Source organism: Carassius carassius, chromosome 5, assembly GCF_963082965.1.
Source record: "Carassius carassius chromosome 5, fCarCar2.1, whole genome shotgun sequence".
Classification (NCBI taxonomy): Eukaryota; Metazoa; Chordata; class Actinopteri; order Cypriniformes; family Cyprinidae; genus Carassius; species Carassius carassius.
In genome coordinates, this window is record NC_081759.1 from 21,005,614 (window position 1) to 21,029,273 (window position 23,660).

Genomic DNA, 23,660 nt, shown 5'->3' on the forward strand with positions numbered 1-23,660 from the left:
CAAAATTAGCAGCAATCACTGGACATTAGCCATTTTTTGCAAGTCAGGTTCAGGTCTTACAGTAACAATTTTGTTTACGAAGTTTGTGCCTTGTTATAGAGTTTATAGGGAAAACTAGTACAGTTACTAACATGTTTGGCAATCACACAGCCCAAAAGCATACTCTATTTCTGCAATAACTGGGTGTTTTTTGTCCTTTGATTTTTTTAAATACAGTACAGTTTATATATAAAACAAAGATTACTCCAGTATGTTTACATGCAAGTTTCAGTCTTTAGTTGTTAAAAATTAGTTGTGAAATTTACTAGCAGTTTACTATTGTTTCTACTTTGTACAGTTCAAAAGTTTGAGGTTAGTAAGAATTTTTATGTTCTAGAAAGAAGTCTCAAGAGGGTGAATATATATTTGTTTAAAAATAAAATAGTAGAGTACTATTATGAAAAATTACTACAATTTAAAATGATAGATGCATTACTCTTTTATTTTAGTAGGTATGTCCACATAATTATGAAATATTACACCTTCCTTTAAATTTTAATTGGTTTGTTTTAAGTTTATTCACTAGTCATTGTGTTGAATTCAATATGTATTTTTGTTTATAAACCTTCTAGTTTGATTCAATATATAGCAGGGCTTGCTAAAAAAAAATCCACAACATAGTTGAAACTTTATTATTTACTGAACATCATAAAAGACCAAAAAGAACAGAATTGTCCAAGTCATCGGGTCAAATCTAAGTAAAATACAATTGGCGATAGACTAAATATGTTGCCAAGGTCAGTAACGACACTGACAACAACAAATATTTGCGTTGTGTGGCCTTCGGAAAAAAAAAAAAAAAAAAAAAAAAAATATATATATATATATATATATATATATATATATATATATATATATATATATATATATATATATATATATATTAAAAAACAACACTGTGTATGCTAATTCACTGAAAAGCTGATTATTATTATTTATTTTTTTTGTAAGCATCTGTTGGCCAATCATATAACAGTCAAAATAAGAAATAACTTTTTGTTCTGTCACTGTACATGGCACCCCGCATGTTTACTACGGACGTGACCTGGCTGTTTATACGTGTTGATGGCTGTAGGTCATTCCTCTGTCCAGCGGCTGTGTGTTGTCATTTGAATAGAGAGACCAGAGCAGACAGCACATGCTCGGCAGCTACTGCTGCAAACCAGGAAACTGTGGGCAGGACGAATGAAAGAGAAAATGAAAGCAGCCGACACAATGATCCAGCTCAAATTCAGGTAAAGACACAACACTGAACGGTTCAGATAAGTGTGTTCCTTAATAATGTTGTTAGTAGATGCTTGTCCCACTATACAGAGACCACATCGTCGCGACACAAACGCACGCCAGAATAGAGCTAGAGAGCTCGTACTGTATCACAGCACATGTCAATGTATTAACGTGAACAGGCTCACGTTACAGAATGAGGTCAAAAGAGAACGCTCAGTGTTGCCATGCGTGCTATTTTAAGAACACTTGATTGTTGTCTTTTATTTTAATTAGCATTTTGATCATTCTAACATGTGCTAGATTCTACAGTGCTTTGTGAATGACAAATTCTCAGTGTGGAGTGCAAAGTAAAGATGAAATGTAGGTAATTTTTTTCAGTTAGAGTGGCAAACTAAAGGCAAAATTTGTCAAAAGGTTTTTTGAAATAATGATGCAGTTCAATATTTAATATGCTTTATTTAGTGAAATGAAAGCTTATGGGTTTTTTAGATTTTTCATTTTAGTCAAACACCCGTTAGCCTGCTAGCAAGGGTGCAAACTACCTACTGTGAGTACAAAAATTAGCACAAATAAATGTTTATTAACATCTAGATTAAGATATGTCTGTAAGTTAGCAGCATAACACCACAGATTCTAATAAAGTGTGATACATTAAACTGTCAGGAATGTATAAAAATGAATTAGAAAGATTTAACTCACCATGCACGCACTTCACTATGTAGGCTTGTTTCCACCACAGGATGAAAAAAAAAGGTTATTTTTTTTTTTTTACATTTTCTATTTCATTGCGGAAACAAAAACAGAATTTCAGAGAAAAAAGTGAGTTTTGTTACACATTAAATCCCTCAAACTCTCTTATAAAAAACTGTAATTGTGCACAAATTGCACAATTTGTTTTTGCCCGATAGAATACAAATATGCAGACAATTTACAATGTAATGGTATTTCAAGTTTATTTCAACGTTTGGTAAATAGAGGGACACAACTTACCACCACAAATAGAGAAGGACCAATACACAGTGATTTATAAATATTTAGTGCAGTAAAAGCAAAGAATACTTCAATTATTTACACATCACGTGAGCACCAACTTTGCTTTTCTCTCCACAGGACACAGTGACAATTTCTAAAATACAAAAGTGATCACCATCAAAATTAGCAATACCAAAAACATTCATTATGCATCTGTTGCTTGTAATCCTGCTCTTTCTGGAGTCCCAGTTTTGTGTCCAGTCTTCTGACAGCAATAGTCCTGCAGGCGATAACCTGGCAACAAATGGCCTCCCTTTCCCTTGGAGTAAAGTGCGCCTGCCAAACTACATAGTGCCTGTACATTATCATCTGCTTATTCATCCCAATCTCACCACCCTGATGTTCAATGGTTCTGTGAAGATTGAAATCGATGTCAAAAACAACACAAACTGGGTGGTGCTGCACAGCAAGAACCTCAAGATCTTCACCGCCACTGTTCTGGATGAGTACGAGGCCCATCTGTCAGACAAAGTGCTCTCGGTGCTGGAATATCCTGCACATGAACAGATTGCCATCTTCTCCCCAAAGATTCTGACCTCTGGGGAAAAATACTTCCTGTATTTGGAATTTGGTGCACCATTAAGTGATGGCTTCTATGGATTTTATAAGAGTACATATAGAACAAAAGCAGGGGAGACAAGGTAGAGTAAAAATAGCTGAAATGTAACATTATATAAATCATACCAGCAAAAACACCATAGAATAGATTGCAATTCATTTTAAAATAATCGGTCAAAATTTTCTCCCCTAAAGGGTCCTGGCATCCACCCACTTTGAGCCAACATCTGCCCGAATGGCACTGCCATGTTTCGATGAGCCCATTTTCAAAGCTAATTACACTGTCAGAATAAGGAGGGGCCCGTCACACATAGCTTTGTCCAACATGCCATTAGTAAGCTCAGTTTACACATCTACTTTACTTTACATCTACTTTATCAATGTAGAGTCAATGTAAGTCAAACTTACCTTGATTGGAAAATCTATCTATCCATCTATCCATCTATCTATCTATCTATCTATCTATCTATCTATCTATCTATCTATCTATCTATCTATCTATATATATATATATATATATATATATAAAATCAATGTGTAGATCCATTTGTAGAATCAAATTTACTTCAAAATTAATAATAGGCCTAATAATATTAGTTAATTACAATGGTATATGATTGTTTTTATGTGAATAAACGATTTTGAAAAAGTAATTATTTTTAAATGTGGTCTATCATTTAAAAATTATGAAAATATTTCTTTTATAGGAACAAACTGTGGAAATCGGCAATGGTCTGTTTGAGGACCAGTTTGAAGTGAGTGTGAAGATGAGTACGTACCTGCTGGCTTTCATTGTCTGTGACTTCAGATCTGTCAGTGGGATGACTGCAACCGGAATTAATGTAAGTGACTCGAGCTTAGAAAGGGTTAAACAAACTGAAGCAGAGACATGTGAACGCAACAGCTTTTTAGGCTTGTATAAAGTTTTCATCACAGGCTCTCGGGTGAGAAATGCATTTTGAATGAGCTGTTTTTCTTCTCCCTTAGATTTCTATTTATGCAGTTCCAGAGAAATGGCATCAGACACACTATGCTCTTGAGGCTGCTTTGAAGCTTTTGGAGTTTTATGAACAATATTTCAACATACTTTATCCGCTGCCAAAAATGGGTGAGAACATCTCTTACCTTTCCTTCCAGTGTTTCAATGCATAAGTTATAAGATGTGCCTTTGGATGTTTACATTGTTGTTTATTTTATGATGTGCGCCAGACCTGATAGCGATTCCAGATTTCCAGTCAGGAGCAATGGAGAACTGGGGCTTGACTACTTATAGGGAGACATCTCTTCTGTACGATCCTGACATCTCATCAGCCTCCGATAAGCTCTGGGTTACACTAGTGATAGGACACGAGCTGGCCCATCAGGTTATATATTAAATACATTCTCAATCACGTCTGGTATTAGCTAGGCCAGTGAATTACAGGAGTAAAGTACTATTAAAGGTAAGCAGGTAATTGTGAGCTAAATGTAAGTTATTTTCTTTCTTTCTTTCTACTCCCCAGTGGTTTGGTAACCTGGTGACCATGGAGTGGTGGAATGACATATGGCTGAATGAAGGCTTTGCCCGATATATGGAATTTGTCTCACTTGAAGCAGTATATCCAGAGCTTAAAGTTGTATGTTCAAGCTTCAGATATTTCTGTCTGTATAATGAAAGTTGTAATGCATAAGGCGGTCATTATCGTAAACCCTGAAGGGTGATCAAGACCCACGTGTATTACTGTGAAGGGGTTTATTTTGGGACAAGGACCACCTGAGTGTACATTAGCTATATATGCTTATACAGACATTTTCATTTTGTTTAACTTAATGTACTAAAATAACTAAAACTAAAAAAAAAAAAAAAAAGTATACTATAAATATATATTTTTTAATGTGATACATGATAAATCACCCAAAAAATACTAAAACTTTACTTGGGTGATCAAGACCCACGTGTATCACCGTCAAGGAGTTTATTTTGAGACAGCAACCAGCTGATTGTATTTATGCTTATACAACCTTTCCCATTTTCATTTTGTCATAAACATCATAATTTGATTTACTAAAATAACTAAAACTTAAATAAAAATTGAAAATAATATATAGATATTCTAAAATAAAACTAATACAAATGATCAATCACCCCAAAAATACTAAAACTTAATTCAAATGAAAATTAAGTGATATAGAAACTGTAGTAGTACTAAAATAACACTGATTACACAGCTCACAAAAAAAATGTATATGAAATAGTGATTTTAAGCTTTTTATATAATTTTTATGATAATTTTTATGAAGATGGCATCATATGTCAAAACAAGAGGGAGCGAGTCCGCTTTTTGATACAAGACATTTCAAAGAGGTGCTGGTTTCTGATGGACAGTTTTGCTGCAGATGACAGTGAATAAAATCAGGAAGTCCAAAGTCAGTTAATAAAATAAAATAAATCATTTAAAATGTATCAATAAATAAATAAACAAACTGGTTTTAGAGTCTCACATGCTTTCTTTTGCATGTTATAGGAGGACCACTTCCTGGACACCTGTTTCGGAGCTATTGGACGGGATTCTCTAAATTCTTCCAGGCCAATTTCCAGTTTAGCTGAGAACCCTACTCAGATAAAGGAAATGTTTGATACAGTGTCATATGATAAGGTGGGGAAACACTTTAACAACGTGAAAACATTCTCACCATTTTGAATTATTTTAGTTAATCAAATGTATCTGCTTTATTACTGAATATTTTAGGGAGCATGCATTCTCCATATGCTGAGGAATTTCTTGACAAACGAAGGCTTTCAGAGTGGCATAATTCGGTACCTTCGGAGGTTCAGGTACAGCAATGCCAGAAATGAAGACCTGTGGGACAGCCTTATTAAAGTATGTCACTTCTTCATCCCATTCCTTTTTGTTCTGTCATACATTTATAATCCAGCATCAAAACAAAAACTCACACTCTCTCTTTATACTCTCTGCACAGACGTGTTCTGAGGAGGAATTTACAGCAGGAGAATACTGTTACAGCAGTACCCAAGCCACTAAAAATGCGGTAAAGATGTCACATCATGAATAAAATATTACATTTTTGCTATTTATAATTCACAGCAGTCCATAAACACAGAATGTAGAACGAGAATTTTTCAGTGTGTTTTTGCACCTTGAAGGTGATATTTAACATTCTGAATAACTTTGCATTGCAGTATCGTTTTGCTGGGGAGCATATAGACCTGAAGAAAATGATGTATACGTGGACTTTACAAAAGGGCATACCGCTGGTCACGGTGAGGCGGGAAGGCAGGAGACTTTATGTTGGGCAAGAGCGCTTCTTAAAGATAGTCCTGCCCAATGATCCCTCATGGAATTCACTTCAAGAAGGGTAAACCACAACAAAATGACATGAGTTCACTGTTTAATTCAGTAGTTCTTTAATATTTATACCACAATAAGGGCAGTAAATATATGACTGACTGAGTCTTCATAACAGAAATTTAAAATTATTTTCCATAGCTACCTGTGGCACATCCCTTTGACATACAGAACAAGCCACTCTGAACAAGAGATGAAGCACTTATTGACCACTAAATCAGGTGAGATCACACATTTATACACAGTATTAGAGGCCACCGGGGACTGTTCTCACAAGGAAGTTGTGACAAAGTTTTAAATCTAAAGGTTTTAAAGTTTTAAATCTAGACAAAGGTTGTTTTTTTTCATAAATGTCCCAAAACAACGGTTATATATTTGTGTTTGTTGCCTTTTACATTTATCTTTTTTTTGTTTCATAATTGTTTTACTGTTTAAATTTATTTGAAAAGCTAGTAAGTTATTTATGGCAGGTCCCATTGTGATAATTTACTCACAGTCTTATTTAATAATTCTTTATATACTCTTATACCTATAGTTTTGTTATTAATATTTTGTAATATTTTGAATTCAATATTTTTATTTAATTTTATTATATGCTTTTGTCATTTTTTTAGTTTTTAGTTTTCCAGTTGTACAACCCTGCTTACCCATGGAGTGTAAAAATATTTTGCCTGTAATATTAAATGGCATAAGATGTCTGAAAGCTAGCCCTAGTCTCCCCAACATATGTACTGTATATACATATTACTGTACATATACCAATCTGTCCAACCCAGATGTGCTGACGCTAGATGAAGAAGTTGACTGGGTGAAGCTCAACACTGACATGAATGGATATTATATTGTCCATTATGATGAAGAGGGCTGGAACTACCTGACGGAGCTGCTGAGAGTAAACCACACTGCTCTGAGCTTTAAGGACAGAGCCAGCCTCATTCATAACGCCTTCCAGCTGGTCACGTGAGTTAATGTGCAAGGCATTGCTCACATCGACTCATGAAGCATATCTCAGCTCACAGTGAAAACAGGAAATTCTATATTAGCTAACAAAATAAGCATAACTGTGTTATCCTATGAGCTCATTTGTAATGCTACTTCTTTTTTCTTTTTTTTTTTATCCAGTGCAGGACGACTGTCACTAGACAGAGCTTTAGATTTGATCGGTTACTTGAAGTCTGAGACCCACAATGTTCCTCTCCTGCAAGGGCTTGGCTATCTGCAATCATTCTACAAGCTTATAGAGAAGAGACACATAGCTGACGTAACTCATAATCTGAAGGTATGACACAAACATTTCCTGGAGTCTAATCGAATTTACTGTCCTCATTCCTCCGCGTATCTGTCAAAGAGTCTTTCGTTTTAGCAAGGTTGCTTGCAGACCCACCCGCTGAGATCCTCCAAGTCTTCTTGTCTGAGTGTTTTTCATCTTGTTTGTGTGTATATCCACTTTATGTCTGTTTTTTTTTCCACAGACCTACATCTTGCGGTATTTCAGAGATGTGATTGACAAGCAGACGTGGAGTGATGATGGGACAGTCTCAGACCGGAGACTGCGTGAATCGGTTCTTTCCCTTGCATGTGATTTCAATTATCCACCTTGTTTGGAAAAGGCTAAGCAGCTCTATAATAGCTGGGTGGAATCCAATGGTACAGTCAGGTGACTTGGCTTCAGTATTTGTTTTTATCCAATGACACCCTCCAATATTTAATCACATATTTATCAATTTAAATGATTGTGGAAATAGATTTCTTAACAGCTGACTATTGCTTTACAATCTATACAGCTTACCCACTGATGTGTCTGAGACGGTTTACATGGTTGGAGCCCAGGATGACAGCGGTTGGGCCTATCTTCTGGAAAAATATGGTGTGTCCATGTGTGAGACAGAGAAGAGCAAATTTCTCTCAGCTTTAGCAAGCAGCAAGGACTCTAAAAAACTATCAAGGTAACTACCATTGTTATCAATACGTATGTATGTATAATTATACTACCATTAGGGGTCAGTCAGATGTTTCTGAAATAAATTATTGTTTAATGAGCAACATTGCATTGAATTGATCAAAAGTGACATTAAAGACATTTATAATGTTGCAATGTTAGGTTTCCACTTTAAATAAATGCCTTTCTTTTGAACTTTATTCAAAGAATCATGAAAAATGTATCTGTTTTCACAAAACTATTAAGAAGCACAGCTGTTTCCAGCACTAATAATAAGAAGAAATGTTTGAGCAGCAAATCAGAATATAATGATTTCTGAAGGATCGTGAGTAATGAATGACTGCTGAAAATTCAGCATTGTCATTACAGGAATACAGTAAACTAATAATATTTCAAATTTGAATAATATTACAGTATTACTGTTTTACTGTATTTTTGAGCAAATAAATGCAGAGGCTTATTTTAGACTTATTTTAAAGGAATAGTTCACAAAATTAAAATTCTGTCATTAATTACTCATGTCGTTCCAAACCCATAAGACCTTTTTTTAATATATTTTTGATGAAATCAGAAAGCTTTCTGACCCTCCATAGACAGCAAAACAACTGAAACACATTTAAGGCCTAGAAACGTAGTAAGGGCATCGATAAAATAGTCCATTTGAAATCAGCCATTCAACTGTAATTTTATGAAGTTATGAGAGTATTACTATTTTGTCGGGAGATATCCTTGCTATTTGTCTGGGCCTTGAATGTGGTAGATACATTGCTGTCTGTGCAGGGTTAGAAAGCTCTCAGATTTCATCAAAAATATCTTAATTTGTTTTCCAAAGATGAATGATGGTAATTATTTGCAGAATTTTCATTTTTGCGTGAACTGAACCTTAAGAACATTACAAAGTCCTATTGATAATATATATGAAATAAACATATAGAAAATGAAATGCAGGATTGCTCAATATTATATATGCAATGCTTGATTTTGGACTTTATTTACTAGGGGTTAAAACGTGATATGAATGCAAAAGTAAATTTTAATGAGGTCTAACATGATGCAATGCCTTGCATGTCTCCATCTTTCCTGTAGATTATTACAGCTTGGAATGGGTGGAACTGTAATAAAAACACAGAATTTACCCAGTCTCATATACATGGTGGCCAGAAATCCAGTGGGCCATTTTCTAGCATGGGATTTCGTAAAGAAAGATTGGAATGAACTGGTAGAAAAGTAGGTGCCATCCACTGCTTTTTATTTAGGTTAGAAAGGTGCAGGATAACACTAGCTGTGATGTGCTCATTACCATGAAGATAAGATACTTATGTCTCATTATCAAAGGTTCCCACTGGGGTCTTTTGGAATCAGAAGTATAATTGTAGGCACTGTAACTCAGTTCTCATCCACTGAAGAGTTGAGAGAGGTGGGTTGTGTATTTGTTGTTTAGAAGGAATTGTCATCTGTTTTGATGGTTCATTTACAGCATTGCTTTTTGTTCTTTTTGTGTTGAGGTCGAGGTTTTCTTCAAGTCCATCACAGAGCAGGTATCTCAGCTGCGTGTCATACAGGTGGCCACAGAAAACGTGGAGAAGAACATTATGTGGCTCACAAGGAATCTAGAGACCATGAGGACTTGGTTGCAGCAAAGACTCAACTAAAATGCAAAAAGCAGTTTTTACTAGTATATTGATTGTTGAGTTATTAACCAGTATCAGGATCAGCTCAGAAACTCCACTTTTCAAGTTTTCTACTGTTTTTCATTTTTTTTAATAGATTAACGTCACATATAATGCATGATGTGTTTGCTTTTTTATTTAGATAAAGAGGTTCAGAAACAGCTATGCCGTTTCAAACCTCTAATGGTTTCGTCTTGGTGTTTTTCTTTGCCTCTGCTTGGTCTCTTGACACCTGTGCCACATTTTCTAACGAAAGTTAAAAGGACTCTGCCTTTTAATTAGTGGCATAAAATCATATTTGAAGACACTGAATATTAATGAACTGAATAGGGTTTGGAATAAAAATAAAAAAAATTTTTAATCTAGCCTAAAAACAAAAATGTGTTCTTACAGAAAATGTATTAAACTAAGGTATGACAATAAATGTAAACTTTTGTTAAAAGAACAGTGCTTTTAGTTTTCGTTTACTGATATCACGTTTTGACCACATTTAACCTTCACTAGTCTTGTTTGTTGTCATCACAAGTACTTATGTCAACTGTAAAGTATCAGGAAGAAATATAAGTTAAAATATTTGAACTAGAAATATTGGAATTAAGAAATCTGGAATTGATTCAGAAGTGTTCAGCTATATATAGCTACATCTAATAAGGTTTGCTTCAGATTCGCTTTGTTTGCTCCGGTATCTGTTATGCTCAAAACACTGTTTAATGTTATGTGATGCAGATATCAATAGACCAAAATTCAGCTATTACAAAACTTGATAAAGTAATACAAATTGACAGCAACTAAACGGAGGGGCATGAAGATGATGATAAACATGTATGTGTACCATATTTTGGAGACAAATTTGTACCCAGAAGTGAGCTAAATCTCTCAAAACCTCAGTTTGGGAATGTCCTCATTTGTGAAATACTTAGGCTAGGTTATATCATTTATAAATATCTGTATGAACAGTAAAAGTCTATAGACGTGTGTGTTTTACTGTCGCTAGGAGGCAGTATTGCCATACTTCAGTTCACAATAGGGTACATTCAAGCCAGGTATACAGTAATGCAGCTAACAAATATAAACATAAATAAACTAAATCATTATTTTAAAATGATTTTCATTCCCAACCAAATCAACTGCATCAAGCCAGTGCACAATGATCAAAAAAAAGCCTAAATATGTAGCAAGCATTAAATTACAAGTATTTTGATACCTATTTATTTATCTGGTGAGAATATTGGGTAATCAATCCTGTATTGTATCTCCAATTTAAACTTTTTTCCAATGTTCCTTTACAATAAACAGTATTCTGCTGTACTAAGAGTACAACAAAGACCTGACTATTCATAACGGATCCGCCTGGTGCCCAAATGTGCTGCACACTGCAGACTCACGAGAATACACCAGCCTATTGTAGTGTTTTCACAGAGTCAAATTGTTTGCATGTGATTGTCCAAATAGCTGAACAGTGACGCTGTTACAGTTTTTACTTTTTTTACTCTTTTTAGCGCATGGAATCGGCAAACCATTTAAATCAGCAGGAATATGGAGCTATTGGTATGAATTAATATTTTAATAAACTTTTGTTTTTTCTTACAAATTAATACTGCATTAATATAATCCGCTTTAAAAAACTTGGTACATTTTTTTTTATTCAAAGATCTTGTTAATCTTTATGTGTCTGTGGGATTGTATAGGCTATCTGATGTTGTCTTTAATTATAACATAATCAATATTGCAGCAAGGTCAGCTGCTGTATTATCTCGAGGAGTGCAGAAGCTGCGGGGTCTTAAAGGGATAGTTCACCAACAAATGAAAAGTCTGTAATCTTTTACTCGTTCCAAACCCGTATGCGTTTCTGTCTTCTGAAACACAAAATGGGACATTAACCAGAATATTTGGAAAGCAAAATCAGAATAATAAAAAATAAATGATTGCCGAATATTCTTTCGCTCTTCGCACTTCTAGTACACACATAGATAGACAGGGAAAACTTTCAACATACGCGTTTAGAACAGCACTTCAGTAGTCCAGTTTTGGGGGAACTATCTCTTTAAACGGGGCAGCTAAAAGAGGGAAGTTAAACTCGTGTCGCTTGTTTGACAGCACTGATTGCTACTTTCAGTTCGTGTCCGCTGTCGTATCGATAAATAGTGTGCTACGATGGCTCAATAAACCGCTGATCGATTAATTTAATGCGGTGAAGTGACAGAGCTGTAGATCAGGCTAACGATGCTAAGCTAGCACCAGTTGATCTGAGGTGTACCTGCGTTGAGTGACTGTGTGACTCTTCCGCCTTCCCAGGATTAAATACCCGCACTTTATATTGAAACAGGATTTGTTTTGTTTTTGTTTTTACTTCAGACCTGCATTTAAACATTTCATCATGGATCCGTTTGAAAGCGGTAAGGCTGCAGCTAATATGAACTCTTTATTTGTACGCGAGGTCGTGCACTGCGAAAAGTTATCCGCTAACATGCTACGGCTATCCGTGTCGCTTTATGGATAATGCAATTCAATCTCCTCAAGAACTTCTCGTATAGTGTGTTAACTTGCTTTCATCGTGATCCTCATTATGTGTCAATGATTTTAGAATTATCTCCTTTGATTAAGATATCATGTATGCTTGTTCAAGCAGGCTAACAGTCACATATGAAATTATGAATGCCATTAAAATAGCTATCAGTGCACCTGCTTTGCAAAATTCATAGTGTGCTCTGATTAAATTAAAATGTATCCGTGTTTATGAGGGCTTGGAAATGTCAGTAGGCTAATTCAGATCAGTGGTTTATTTGTTTTGGTGACCGACTGTCGTTCACGTGATGTCTCACAAGGATCTACTGTCAGCATCTGCATTTGACTTTATTCCATTAAAGTCATCAGATCTGATCTTTCTGTCTGCGTGCATCAGACTCAAATCTCCAAAGAGTCCCAGGGTTCATGTTTTGCACAAAATCTCCTCCCAGTCTTGGCAAGGTGACATTGTCTTGTGTAAGTTTGACATGCTGGCCAGCTGGTTGTCACTTTTTAGGACTGTCTTTACTTCTCTCTTAGTTTAGGTAACTTAATAGTTTCAATCATATAACGGTCACAAAATACAGTTGTCTATCAGTGGCAGACCCCCAAAAAACAAACCAAAAACAAGTCCTTCCGTTTCTTGTTTTTGTTGACTTCCTGTATGAAAGTTTGAGTGTTAAAAGAGTTTAACTGACAAAACATATCAAGACCATATCTGGCTCATATTTACTATATATTATGAAATACCATGAAGCAAAATGTTGCATACTTAATCCAAAATGTAGTCTTTAAATTGTATTGTATTTAAACAAGGTAGTACATGTTTCAAACCAGGCCTTTATGCTTACTGAAAGTCATGGAGTTGTACAGTATTGCGATTTTAGAGAATCACTATTGTTAATAAGAATTTCAAAAGAATTGAATGCATATTTTTATTGTAATTTAAGGGTGGGCGATATGGGAAAAATATCATCGCTAATATACAGTTAAAGCAATATGTTAAATGGTAATTTGATCACTGTTAACTTGGGCACTGCCTTGATTTGTTATTGAATTTATTAAGTCTAATTCTCTGTTGAAGAAGGAAGTAAAAGAGGAACAATGCAGACACTTTTTCTCTCAGGAGACTGAGAAATCGTATGCAGACAATCGTTGAGGCACATTGAATAGAGCATGAAATGGGTTATGCTGAACATAGGTGACAGACGGTGGCCAAGGGTCTTAATGATTGTCTGCACACATGCATTGAAAGTAGCTTTTCTTTCATCTTTAGTTTCACTTTCATTTGCCGCCTTTTTACTCTCGGACGTAGAACACTTGTGTGGGCTGAATACAAAATCGCAGTTTTCACAGAAAAGTTTTCAATTGTCTTATACGGCAGCACTCTTGTCAACAGGTAGCCACTTTTGCATTCACACAACATTTTCTGTTTCCACCATGACCTACAGAAAGAGCTCCACAGCCCAGGAACATGATTGAGAACAGCATGTTTGAGGAAGAGCCAGATGTGGTGGATTTGGCAAAGGAGTCCCCATCCTACCCCATCGACTCGGACGATGTGGTCTATGAACCCCGCAGCTCGCGACTGTTAGTCCGGGGCCTTGGAGAAAACGACCTGGATGAAGACGAAGAAGATTACGAATCATCTGCCCGTCTTCTTGGAATGTCCTTTATGAATCGCAGTTCCAACCAGCGCAGCGCTGCCTCATCCTACACCCGCCAGCAGCATTCTGGGCCGTGCCCCATGCCTTCGACTAAGACTATGGTGATGGGTGGTGTTGTCCTGGTTCTGGTGGTCTCCATGTTATTGGTGCTCTACTTCCAGCTAGGCTGCACTTTCACCACAGCGGGCTGCCAGAAGACCAATTCGACAATGGACCACATCTATCCCAATTCCACAAACGGTGATCCTTTCCCATGGGCCGAGTTGAGGTTACCGCCCAGTGTGCATCCTGTGCATTACAATATTTCACTCCATCCCAACCTGACCCTCATGACCTTCCAAGGCAGTGTATCCATCTTAGTGCAAGTCTTGCATGAAACGAAGAATATTGTCCTTCACAGCTCTGATATGAACATAACCAAGGCCACTTTTGAAGGCAAAGAGGTCCACTTCCTGGAGTACAAACCTTGGCAGCAAATCGCCTTCAAATTTCCAGAAGATCTTAAGAAGGGACAATACGTTTTGAAGATTAACTACACGGCAAACTTCTCCAGCAGCTATGATGGCTTCTACAACAGTTCATATGTCGACACAAATGGTATAAAAAGGTATCTGCAGCCCAATAAACCTTTGTTTAACCTTCTGAACCCGAATTTGGCTTCAGTGTGTTGATTGACAGTTACTTCTGCTTGCTTATGTCTTTATTCCTCACATCGTTTAATTCACTTCATCTTCCTTTAGAGTTTTGGCTGCTACTCAGTTTGAGCCCTTGGCAGCCCGCAAGGCTTTTCCTTGTTTTGATGAGCCAGCTTTCAAATCAACTTTTACAATTAAGATGACCAGAGAAAGAAAGTACATCAGCCTTTCAAACATGCCCAAGGTAGTTATTTTTGTAAAAAAATTTAGTTATACTTTTCTTTTTCTGTTGTTAGGTTATTTATTTATTTATTTCTTCACTTTAAATTGAGGCTAATATATAAAACATTTTAATTGCTGTTCAGTTATGTCATATTTTGTAAATTTTTTTCATTTTAATCTTTCTAATAGAAAACTGAGACTGATACATACAATCTTTAATTGCTTTTTTTAATTGTGTGTGTGTGTGTGTGTGTGTGTATATATATATATGTATATATATAGAGAGAGATATATATATATATATATATATATAGAGAGAGAGAGAGAGAGAGAGATAGAGAGAGAGAGATATATATAGAGAGAGAGAGATATAGATAGATAGATAGATAGATAGATAGATTTTTATTTTACAGATAGAAGCTATATACATGCATACACACATATATAATATATTTGTTTTATTTTATTTTTTTATTTATTTTTTACCTTTGTGTATTTTTACACAAAAATTGTCATTATAGTTCTAAATATTGTCAAGCAAGTTTTTCTTCAGGTTATAACATATAAGTTTTGTAATGTTATTGTCCTTTCTAGGTCAAAACCACAGATTTAAAAAATGGACTTGAAGAAGATGAGTTTGAGAAAAGTGTTCAAATGAGCACTTACCTAGTTGCATTTATTGTGGCTGATTTATTCGGTGTCAGTAAAAATGTCTCTAATACTACGGTATGTGTTCTTCTTAAAAATCTATTAGTCTTGTGTTAATAAAATATATTGGGAACATGTTGCATCATGGTTTTGCTTTTGATTTTTTTCAAATGTTGTGCAGGTGTCAGTCTATGCTGTTCCAGACAAAAAGGAACAAGTGCAGTATGCTCTGGACACAGCTTGCAAACTGCTGGAGTTCTACAATACGTTCTTTGACAACCATTACCCGTTACGCAAACTGGGTGAGACGACTTTCCATAAAGAAACTCTTCCAACAAGGATTATTAGATTCCTAGAATAGTTGGACAATAAGGCTAATGTTGTTGTTTTTTAAATAACAAACCAAAAATTGTTCACTTCTGTGACATGACGTGACCAAATGTCCATCAAATCAATAGATCTAGTGGCTATTCCTGACTTCCTCGCCGGAGCCATGGAGAACTGGGGACTGATCACATTCCGCGAGACCACTTTGCTTGTAGGGAGTAATTCTTCCTCTATAGACAAGCAACTGGTGACCTCTGTCATTGCTCATGAACTTGCCCACCAGGTAATTCACTTTATAAATAAAGCAACATTTTAATTGCAGTTAAGTGAATAAATGATGACCATTTTCATTTTGGACTGAACTTTCCCTTTAAGCTTTTACTCCAAATACTTGAGTGAAGTGAATGACAATAGTGATATTGACATAAAACTAATTATAGCATAAATTAACAAATTATGAGTCTAAAATCAATGTAATGTCTTTGATGTCATTTCAGTTGAAAAGGCTAGTCAGACATGCTGTGTTCATTATCATGTATTCTTCTTTTTCCGTTTAGTGGTTTGGAAATCTGGTCACTATGCGATGGTGGAACGATCTTTGGCTGAATGAAGGATTTGCAACCTACATGCAGTACATGTCAATTCAAACCGTGTTCCCAGACCTTGACATAGTAAGTTTTATTCTAAATTATGAAATGAAACAAAAGCCTCTTAAGTGCCATTTGAAATTTTTCTTCTAAAATGAGCATTTGTCTCGGGCTCCTATGTGTAGGTTCAGTCATTGCACTTTAATGATGATGGAAATCACCTATTCAATGCCATTAAAGGGAAATGACTGAGCCTACACACAGGAGCCTGAGAAAAATGCTCATTTTAGAAGAAAATCTCAAAGGGCACTTAGTGGCTTTTTCATTAGAACTCTTCAAATATACCCTTTGCTTCTTTAAGCACTTTTTTTTTAAATGTTCTTGATGTTTAAATATAGTGATGGGCAATCAATTCCAAAAGAGTTCTTGTATTTTGGTGTGTATTGTTTTGATCATTTTTATCATATACTGTAGAACTCTTCTGCCCAAGAAGCTGATGATGAAGAGATGATTATGGCCATCACCCAACTGTTATAACTTGGTTGAATTTATTATAGAATATGTTATAGTACTTTCTCTCTTCGGAAATAATGTTCGAACAAGGCTTTTTCTAATGGCTTTACTTCTGTAAAATTAGGTATTGGCAACAACTAGGTAATAATGTTGATGGGCTAGTCAACATCTCAAGTTAACTTAATCTCTAAATTGGGCTAATTTGGACAGTCACGTTAAAAATGTGTTGTTTTAATACATTGAATTTAAGGTTTCATGTTGGGGAAAAAAATTATACATTTAGTGTGTGATAATGACTGCAATCTTGTATTATTATTATTATTTTTTTTTTTTTTTTTTTTTAACCTGACCTTGTTTTTTATGTGAAGTAAATTAAGTTAAAGAGTCATTTTCATTAGGGTGGTAGTCGACTTTGAGAATGTGTGTCATTCAAAATGATTATATTTGAGCTTTCTCCTTTCCAGGGCACTGAATTCTTAAATGTTCGCTTTAAAGCGTTGGCCAAAGATGCATTGAACTCATCCCACCCAGTGTCTACTGTGGTGAGCACCCCTGAGCAGGTGGCTGAGATGTTTGACTCGGTGTCTTATGAGAAGGTACTTCATAAATGACCTGCTGCTTGTAAAGTGGCTTTAATAAACCCTCTTCCTGCGGTGTAATGTAATCATTTTTCATTAAATGTTATTGATTGTATAGCTATTCTCTCAGAACTTGAGCATGTTTCTTGGTTGCCCTTTCATGCAAGGGGGCTTCGATACTGCTGATGCTCAATGCAACGCTGACAGATGGGGTGTTTCGAAAAGGAGTGATTGAGTACTTACAAAAGTATAACCTGTCAAACACAGAAAGTGAAGACTTTTGGAACAGTCTTTCCCAGGTCAGCCTTTTTTTTAAGCGAGATGAACTTGATTATGATGATTGCATATGATTATTTACGAGAGCAAAACAAACACATCTTCTGAGTGTGATGAATGCAATCACGAAATTAAAGAATGTGCACTTCTACATAACTGAGCTGACATCCATGATCTCCATAGGTGAGCAAACAAAACTTGAGTGTATCTGAGATGATGAACACCTGGACTGTTCATAAGGGCTTTCCTCTGGTCACGGTGAAGAGAAATGGCACTCAAGTGACACTGACTCAAGAACATTTCCTTCTGAATGCTGAAAACGGCACGGAAGACAGGTAGAGGACTTTTACTGCAGCTGTGAACATTGATCAAAAAATGTATCCGAATGAATTATGGGGCTGTGGGCTGTTAAAGTTATTTTAAAACTAGTGTTCAAAAGTTTGGGTTCAGTAAGATTTGTTTTAGTATTACTAATATCTTTATCCGTTATTCAAAAGTGTTTCTTACTATTCATCAAATAATCCTTAAGAAATGTATCCCAGTTTCCACAAAAATATAAAAGAGACCTAGGCCATCAAAATGTAGATGACTTTTTTTTTTGTCTTCAGTAGATCAGTAAAGAAGATCTGGTATCACTTTACTTAAAGCCTTTATGTTTAGTGCATTATAAAAGTAGTTTTTATGCATTAATTATGCCTTGTAATGCATTGTACAATAATTTAATAATTGTATAATTGTAACCACAGTTAATACATTCTAACACTTATCAATTAATTGTTACACATGCATTTAAGATTTGGTTATAATTATTTACAACAAGATATAATATATTACTATACACTATGAATAATTATAATTAATAATACGCTTTAATAACACTTTATAATGCAATATACATGAAGGCTTTAAGTAAAGTGTTTTTAGATGAAACCATGGTCCTTTTTTTGCATAAAATGCAAGTCAATGGCAACCCGGCATTTTGCAGGTCAAAAAAAGGATGTTCAGACAAGGAAAAAAATTTATACCTGTGGCTCCTGATGATATTCTGAGGTAATAATTTAGTAAATGTTCAGTTTCTTGCACAGACCAATCTCTTCGCTTCATAAGATATCGTCAGAGCCACAGGTATTAATTTTGTATTTCCTGTATATGCTTTTTTGACTCAAGTGTTGGTAGTGTTGGTATTGACTTGCATTTTAAGAATAACCAAGGACTATGGTTTTGGCTGAAAATCATGTTTAGTGTTCTACTGAAGAAAAGGTGTCACATACATCTTCAGTGTCCTGAGGGTGAGTGAATTAACAGCAATTTTTCATTTTTGGATGAAGTATCCCTTTAAGCAACTATTTCAACTTTTTTTATAATACTAAATGTTTCCTGAGCAACAAATCAGCATTTTAGAGTGATTTCTGAAGGATCGTGTGACACTGAATCATTTTTTGTATATTATATGTCATTGTTTTAAGGTGCGAATGTTTTTAAAAAGGGACTTTTATATTGATCAGAGTCAAAGTCCAGTATTGATCTATTAAAAAGCAAGCTTCATATGAACTCACCCTCTCTAGATGTCAAATGTTAATTGATTCACTTTTGTGTTACCCATAGCAGCTTGTGGCATATTCCCCTGACGTACGTGACCGACAAATGTAGTGTTCTCCGCTCCTGCAAGCAAGTGTTCCATCTCAAGGAGAAAACGGGTGAGTATTGTCCTCAGGACTGAGTGTACTGGCATAGACCGATGTTTCTTACTTCTGGAAATATTCAGTAATGTATTGCTTTAAATCTTTTCCAGCCACGTTAAAGCTTCCAGATCAAGTGAAGTGGTTGAAGTTCAACTTCATGGGTGATGGCTTCTACATAGTACATTATGAAGACGGATGGACGGACTTGATTGATGCCTTGAAGGATGTGAATGTCCTCACCTGTAAAGACAAAGCAGCTCTCATCAACAACATCTTTGCTCTCTCCAGGTAGACCTGAGTTTAAAAAAAGGTTTAAAGTTATTAGACATGACTTAGAGATGATGGTGCAGAATTCTCACAATCATGGAAAACCTGAAAATAACATATTATCAATTATGAGTGTGATTCAGATTTAATTTTTTATTTTATTTTTTTACATAAACTCTTTTGCTTTTTGTTTTACTCCGATCAATTATATATAATAAAATAAGTTTAAAATATTTTAATAAACCAATTTATTCCTGTGATATCAGGCTACATTTTGGAAACCATGATGATAATTTTTTTTTTCAGGATTCTTTAATCAATAGCAAGCTCAAAAGAAAAAAATGCATTGACTAAATAAGTGTTCATTTCTTTACAAAAAAATTCTCACTGACCCCAGCGTTTTGAACAGTAGTGCACAATTTTTTTTTTAGTAAATGAGTGAAAATTAAAAATCTATTCTTTCCTCCAGATCGGGCAAGGTGTCTTTCAAAGAGGTCTTAAATCTAATGGATTACATCAAAAATGAGACTGAGATGGCTCCTCTGACCGAAGCTCTCTTCCAGCTTGGACAGATCTTCAGGTTGCTGGACAAAAGATCCGAGTTGAACTTGGCCTCTAGAATGACGGTTAGTGGAACATCTTGTGTGCCTGTTGTAGTCAAATGGCTCTCTTTATTTCATCTTGTTTGAATGTTTTCTTGGAATTCAATCTTTGCAGCATTACATTGAGGAGCATTTTGGAGGTTTAATGGAGAGTCAGTCATGGGATCTGGAAACTTCTGTGTCAAATATGACGCTCCGGTCTGCCCTGCTGGAGATGGCATGTTCTCTTAACATTGCTAACTGCTCAACACAGGCCCAGCATCTGTTCGATCAGTGGCTCACTTCCAACAAGACTTCTCAGTAAGTCTGTCTGGTGATTGACTCTTGGCTGAATCATTTCTCTTTTAATCTTGTGATTTGCTAATAGGAGAAGGAAAGAGCTGTTGTCTGAAGCTCTTGACTTTTGTACAGTAATTCTTGAGAATAGAGGAACATCTTGTGAGACACGTTTTGTTGTTTTAGGATTCCCAGTGATCTCATGCGAACAGTCTTCAAAGTTGCTGCTCAGACAGATGAAGGATGGGATAAGCTTTTCGTTGTGTATAAAAACTCCATCAATGACCCAGAGAAGCGCAAGACGTTGGAAGCTTTGGCCAGCACTCAGGATGTACGGAAAATCGAATGGTAAGGCTGAACAACATGAAAATATATTAGCTGTCAGTACAAGCATACCTGAATTTAATTTGGTTTTCCCTTTTAGGATCCTATACAGAAGTCTTGATGGGAGTGAGATTCAAACTCAAGAGTTTCCTTTGGTCATCAACACAATTTGCAAGAACTTTGCTGGCTACCTCTACGCTTGGGATTTTGTTAAGGAGAACTGGGATAAAATCACTCAAAAGTGAGTGAACTTGTATTAAACGGTTACTTTTTTTTTTTAAGCAACATTTTGAATCGACACATTTAATGTTAATGTCAGTACACTTTTTAGTCGTGCATATAATGTGCTAATAACAAGAAAAGGTATACGGTCAGGAAAACACCTTTAAAAGTGTTTATTTAGTGGGTAAAAGTCATAAATATTTTTAAAAAAATAAAAATAATTTAAGGTTTTTTTGTTTTATTTAAGGATGCATTAAAAAAAGTATAAAGTGACAGTAAAGGCTTTTACATTGTTACAAAAGATTTCAAAAAGCTGTTCTGTTTGTACTGCTATTAATAATTATTATCAATGCATTTGCATGTAAGCCCTTTTCTATACTATATACACATTAAAGTTTTCGGTCTTTTTTTTTTTTCTTTCTTGCAAGATTTCCTGTCGGATCCTTTGCCATTCAGAGCATCATCATGTCCGCAACCAGTCAGTTTTCCACAAAAACACATCTCGTGGAGGTCTGTTCATCCCCCATACCTTAAAAACAGTTAAATGTTACTTGAAGTATTTTCACTAAATTTCTGGTTTTCTCGTCTAGGCCCAGAACTTCTTCACTTCTCTGGGGATGAAAGGTTCTCAGATGAGGATCGTGCAGGAGGCCATTGAGACCATTAAGCTGAACATGCGATGGATTGAGAATAACATGAACACGCTGCAGACCTGGTTATAGTGTGAGGAGGAGACGGCTCTTCTGTCGCGCCTCTCACTCCCTCAGGTGACGTCAGGTGTGAGTGATATTGCGGTCACAACAGCCAGAGCCATAAATGTACAACGTTAGGCCAAACTCAAAACAGAAGGGCAGATTTACCTGGATGTAAAGGGACCGTTTAAAAACATTTCTTTTCAGGGTTTTCAGAGTTCTCCAGTGAGGTGTAAACTAGCCAGAAGCTTGCCAGATATCTGCCGAGAACCTTTAGCCTTTAATGCAAGCTTATGTAAATTAACAAGTCTGGATATGAATTGTAAAGCGTATGTATTTTCTATTCTCCAAGTTCAAAGTGAATTGAAACCATATAGTCATTATATGATTTCCTGTGTCATAACTCGTGTTCGTTACTGCCGGGAAAGGCTGATGCGTTGTCTTTTTGCGGTTTACTTGGGGCCCAACTCAGTTTTTGTATGGCTCTGGCCTCGAGCACTATTTGCACTATTCAAAGATTCAGCTTGCTCAGGGCAAATCTGGTTGTTGTTAAAATATCATGATGCTTTTACACCCTTTTACTTTATGGTGGTGGCTAAAGACTAAAACCTCCCATCAGTGTCTCCTAAATACGCTCTTTTATCACGATTTGCCAAAAAAAGAAAAATAATAATAATTCTGAAATTATGCCACATGAGGGTGCTCACAATCCCCCTTTCTTCTAAATTTCTACGTTTTATTTCTGTATGTGGAGGTGAATTTTTAATCATGTGCGTTGTCTGCCATGCTTGAATCCAGCACTGTGTAAATGCTCTTGCCTTAGAAATGTTCCATAACCTTTCATCCTTTGCACAAGATGTATTTTAGAGTTTAATTTAGAGATGAGTGTGTATATTATGTATTTTTTGTGCAGGCTTTGCATAAAGGTAAAGGTTTGTCATTGGAATTATTATACTAGCATTTCTGAAACATTTCGGTGCAGATTTTATTTTGAGTTTTGCTCATTACTGTTGTAATACATATAAAAGAGGCAATGAGTAAAACTCTGTGGTTTTACCCATGTGATTTGACATGTAGAAATATATTTGTAAGCAAGTTTTCATGCACAGAGCTTTAGTTAACTTGTCAAATTGCCACAAGACAAAAAAAAGGGGCTCTAAAGTCACATCACTGATTGAGAGTTGTTACATTTTTCACTGGTTGCTATTGATTTGTATTCCTCAAGGATTTAATTGTGTGTGTGTGTGTGTGTGTGTGTGTGTGTGTGTGTGTGTGTGTGTGTGTGTGTGTGTGTGTGAGAGAGAGTGTGTGATGTTCTCATTTTTTTAGTTTTTTTTTTCAGATTTTCAGGAATTTTTTTGAAAATGTCAAATGTCACAACCTCACACAAATGTATGCGTCAAAGTGCACATGTATTCAGCTTCTTGGAAACTCATGTTACAGTCCACAAATACATGCACATTATTTTGCTTTAATGCACAAAAACTGAGAAATGATCATGAGATGTTGCTGACGTGAATGTCCATTTTTATGCATGTATTTTTAATATAATTTTAACTTCATACATACATTTTTAGTTTTGTTCACTGTCTCAAATGATAGTTAGTGCACATGTTAAATTACTTCCAGGTTTCTGATTATAGCTCGGTGATTTGACCTCATAAAATGTCAAATATGACTGGTACATTCTGATTATTTTGTATATAGCGGTTGTAGTTTTGCTTGATCATAAGCTTTATTCATGTATTTCTGATCGAAATGAATAAGGACAACGGCAGCACTGTTACGCTGTAATGGACACTTCCAGTGTCAGGTTGGAGCGTTA

At 35.6% G+C, this 23,660-nt stretch overlaps 2 protein-coding genes across 6 annotated transcripts; both read left to right on the forward strand.

Annotated features, from left to right (window-relative positions):
• Positions 1 to 1,085: 1,085 nt before the first annotated feature.
• erap2 (endoplasmic reticulum aminopeptidase 2) lies at positions 1,086 to 9,803 on the forward strand. Its single transcript, XM_059550100.1, has 19 exons — positions 1,086 to 1,274; positions 2,377 to 2,939; positions 3,052 to 3,190; positions 3,564 to 3,698; positions 3,844 to 3,964; positions 4,066 to 4,220; positions 4,359 to 4,472; positions 5,361 to 5,492; positions 5,586 to 5,717; positions 5,818 to 5,886; positions 6,038 to 6,213; positions 6,345 to 6,424; positions 6,980 to 7,163; positions 7,326 to 7,482; positions 7,676 to 7,860; positions 7,988 to 8,149; positions 9,229 to 9,369; positions 9,478 to 9,559; positions 9,648 to 9,803. Exons 2-19 carry the CDS (start codon positions 2,446 to 2,448, stop codon positions 9,792 to 9,794), a joined length of 2,805 nt encoding a protein of 934 aa, XP_059406083.1. The 5' UTR covers positions 1,086 to 1,274; positions 2,377 to 2,445; the 3' UTR covers positions 9,795 to 9,803.
• A 1,426-nt stretch (positions 9,804 to 11,229) lies between these two features.
• On the forward strand, positions 11,230 to 23,415 carry lnpep (leucyl/cystinyl aminopeptidase). 5 transcript variants are annotated; one of them, XM_059550101.1, is made up of 19 exons: positions 11,230 to 11,360; positions 13,769 to 14,591; positions 14,725 to 14,863; positions 15,436 to 15,567; positions 15,671 to 15,791; positions 15,948 to 16,099; positions 16,374 to 16,487; positions 17,381 to 17,512; positions 17,662 to 17,793; positions 17,954 to 18,105; positions 19,376 to 19,467; positions 19,563 to 19,740; positions 20,189 to 20,345; positions 20,437 to 20,621; positions 20,784 to 20,945; positions 21,022 to 21,162; positions 21,572 to 21,653; positions 21,734 to 23,109; positions 23,165 to 23,415. In XM_059550101.1, the coding sequence occupies exons 1-18, from the start codon at positions 11,315 to 11,317 to the stop codon at positions 21,863 to 21,865; spliced, it is 3,072 nt and encodes a 1,023-aa protein (XP_059406084.1). In that variant the 5' UTR covers positions 11,230 to 11,314; the 3' UTR covers positions 21,866 to 23,109; positions 23,165 to 23,415. The 5 variants fall into 5 exon arrangements, with proteins under 5 accessions (XP_059406084.1, XP_059406085.1, XP_059406086.1 ...); XM_059550102.1 differs by having other exon boundaries at positions 21,734 to 23,105; XM_059550103.1 differs by having other exon boundaries at positions 21,734 to 23,093.
• Positions 23,416 to 23,660: the final 245 nt, after the last annotated feature.